Below are 1,990 nucleotides of genomic sequence, written 5' to 3'. Positions count from 1 at the left end.
GGGCGGGTCTTCCAAGTATAATATTGTAAGGGCTGTAACAGTTTACTATTAGGTATTGAATATCGATTGACTTTGACATAGGGATTTCTCCCATTGTGATCTTTAGCCATATGTGTCCCATTATGGGGACTCTCTCTCCGGAGAACCCAATTAGCTCTCCGGAGGAGGGTTGTATCAATTTTTCTGATAATTTCATTTTTGTAAAAGTAGAGTAAAATAAAACGTCAGCACTACTACCTGGATCCAACAATGTTTTTCTTACCAACATTTCTCCGACCTGGATGGAAATTACCACGGGGTCGTCGAGGTTAGGGCTTGCTGATCTGAAGTCTGCTTGGTGAAGGATATTGTGACGTCTAGTTCTTTGTCCTTCCTTGGTTGTATGGTTCCTTCGATCGCTAGCATCGCTCTGTAGCTTCGCTTTCTGGCCGAGCTTGTTTCTCCTCTGCCTGCGAATCCCCCCGATATGTGGTTAATGACTCCTCTTGGTGGATCAGAAGTTGTCCTGTCTTTTTTATCATCGGCCATTGCTTGCTTATGCTCTACCCTTTCCGAGTTTCCTCCTCTGCCCTTCCGGGTTTCGATATATTTGTCCAGGAGCCCTTGGCGTGCTAACCTTTCCAGGAGGTCCTTCGCGACCATGCAGTCGTCCGTAGTGTGACCGAACTTCCGGTGGAAGGCACAATGCTTTGTCTTGTCGACGAACCTTTGATCCTGGTAGTTTCCTGCTCGGGCTGGTGGCTTTATGATTTTGGCGTTGAAGATCTCTCTGATGATGTTTTCTCTTCTGGTATTGAATCTGGTGTATGTGTTGTACTTTGACGTGGGCTTGGGAGGTTTCTTAGTGTCCCTGTTGCCTGGCGATCTGAGAGTTCTTTCTTCATCTCTCCGATGTGGTTGTTTGTCCGACTTTTGGGCTTCTCGGAGTTCTTCGATCTCCATTTGACCTGCCGCCCTTTCTCGGAATTCCTCTAGCGTCTTAGGCTTTGTAATGGCAATAGTCTCCCGAAATTTGCCAGGCCTGAGGCCGGCCTTGAGAGCGTGCAGGTGAACGGCCGGGTCCAAGTCTTGGATCTCCATAGTGGCGTCAGCGAATCTGGTCATGTAGTCTTTCAGGCTCTCGTGCTGACCTTGTTTGATGGTGCCGAGATAGTCCGAGCCATGTACATAGATTCTTGATGCAGCAAAATAATCAATGAATGATCTGGCGAGGTCTTCAAAGGAGGAAACCGAACCTGCAGAAAGTTTAGAAAACCAGAGTAACGCAGCACCATCTAGGTACATGGGGAATGCTCGGCAGAGGACGGGTTCATTGTTAGGGCCGTTGAAAAACATCATTGATTGGAACTTCTTCACATGGGCTCGGGGGTCGCCGAACCCCTTGTACGGCTCCAGCGCGGTGGGTAGCGTAAAGTTTTTTGGCATCTGGTAATTTGTGATCTCCTCGGAGAAAGGGTTGTCGAGGGTGAGCTTTTCCTTTGGCGGGACGATGTTTAAAGGGTCCGTAGCACTTTGAGCCGAGCCTTTGGAGTTCTCTCCATTGTTCTGTGTTGAGAGCTCGGCTATTCTTCGTACCTCCGCCTGAAGCTCGGCGATTTGAGCCAGGAGGTCATCCTGTGAGAGTTGTGGGTTTTCCTTGTCAGCCATGTCCGAGGATCAGGAATCCTGCAAAATAAAGTAGAAGACTAAACGAAGGAAAAAATGGGGTTAGATGTACTCCGGGCCCCACGGTGGGCGCCAAGTGGTTCGTCTGAACACTAGGGAGGCCGAGCTTAAGCGCTTCCGAGCAGATTGCCAATAAAAGGGAAGAGCTTTACGTCGGCCGGAAGTCAAACACCGCGGCGGGAATACCTGCACAAGATACTCCGACGCTCAAGTCAGTAATGATTCTCAGTGAGTGAGTTAAGAGTAAAGAGTAGAAGAATGAGAGTGATCGAACCTGATCGTAACCGAGGATATTGGCTCGGTTTTATAGAAGTTATTTTTACCC

At 48.5% G+C, this 1,990-nt stretch overlaps 1 protein-coding gene across 1 annotated transcript; it reads right to left on the bottom strand.

The window, feature by feature from the left end:
* Positions 1-288: 288 nt before the first annotated feature.
* LOC107640545 (uncharacterized) lies at positions 289-1,647 on the bottom strand. Its single transcript, XM_016344059.1, has one exon. It carries the CDS (start codon positions 1,645-1,647, stop codon positions 289-291), a length of 1,359 nt encoding a protein of 452 aa, XP_016199545.1.
* Between the last annotated feature and the right edge of the window lie 343 nt (positions 1,648-1,990).

Source organism: Arachis ipaensis, chromosome B5 (genome assembly GCF_059453495.1).
Source record: "Arachis ipaensis isolate K30076 ecotype BB chromosome B5, ASM5945349v1, whole genome shotgun sequence".
Lineage (NCBI taxonomy): Eukaryota > Viridiplantae > Streptophyta > Magnoliopsida > Fabales > Fabaceae > Arachis > Arachis ipaensis.
Note: the sequence above shows the minus strand (reverse complement) of the source record. Positions and strands in the feature narration are given on the sequence as shown.

Bases quoted from the DNA above. Each gene is read 5' to 3' on its own strand.
- LOC107640545 (XM_016344059.1), bottom strand. From the start codon at position 1,647: ATGGCTGACAAGGAAAACCCACAACTCTCACAGGATGACCTCCTGGCT.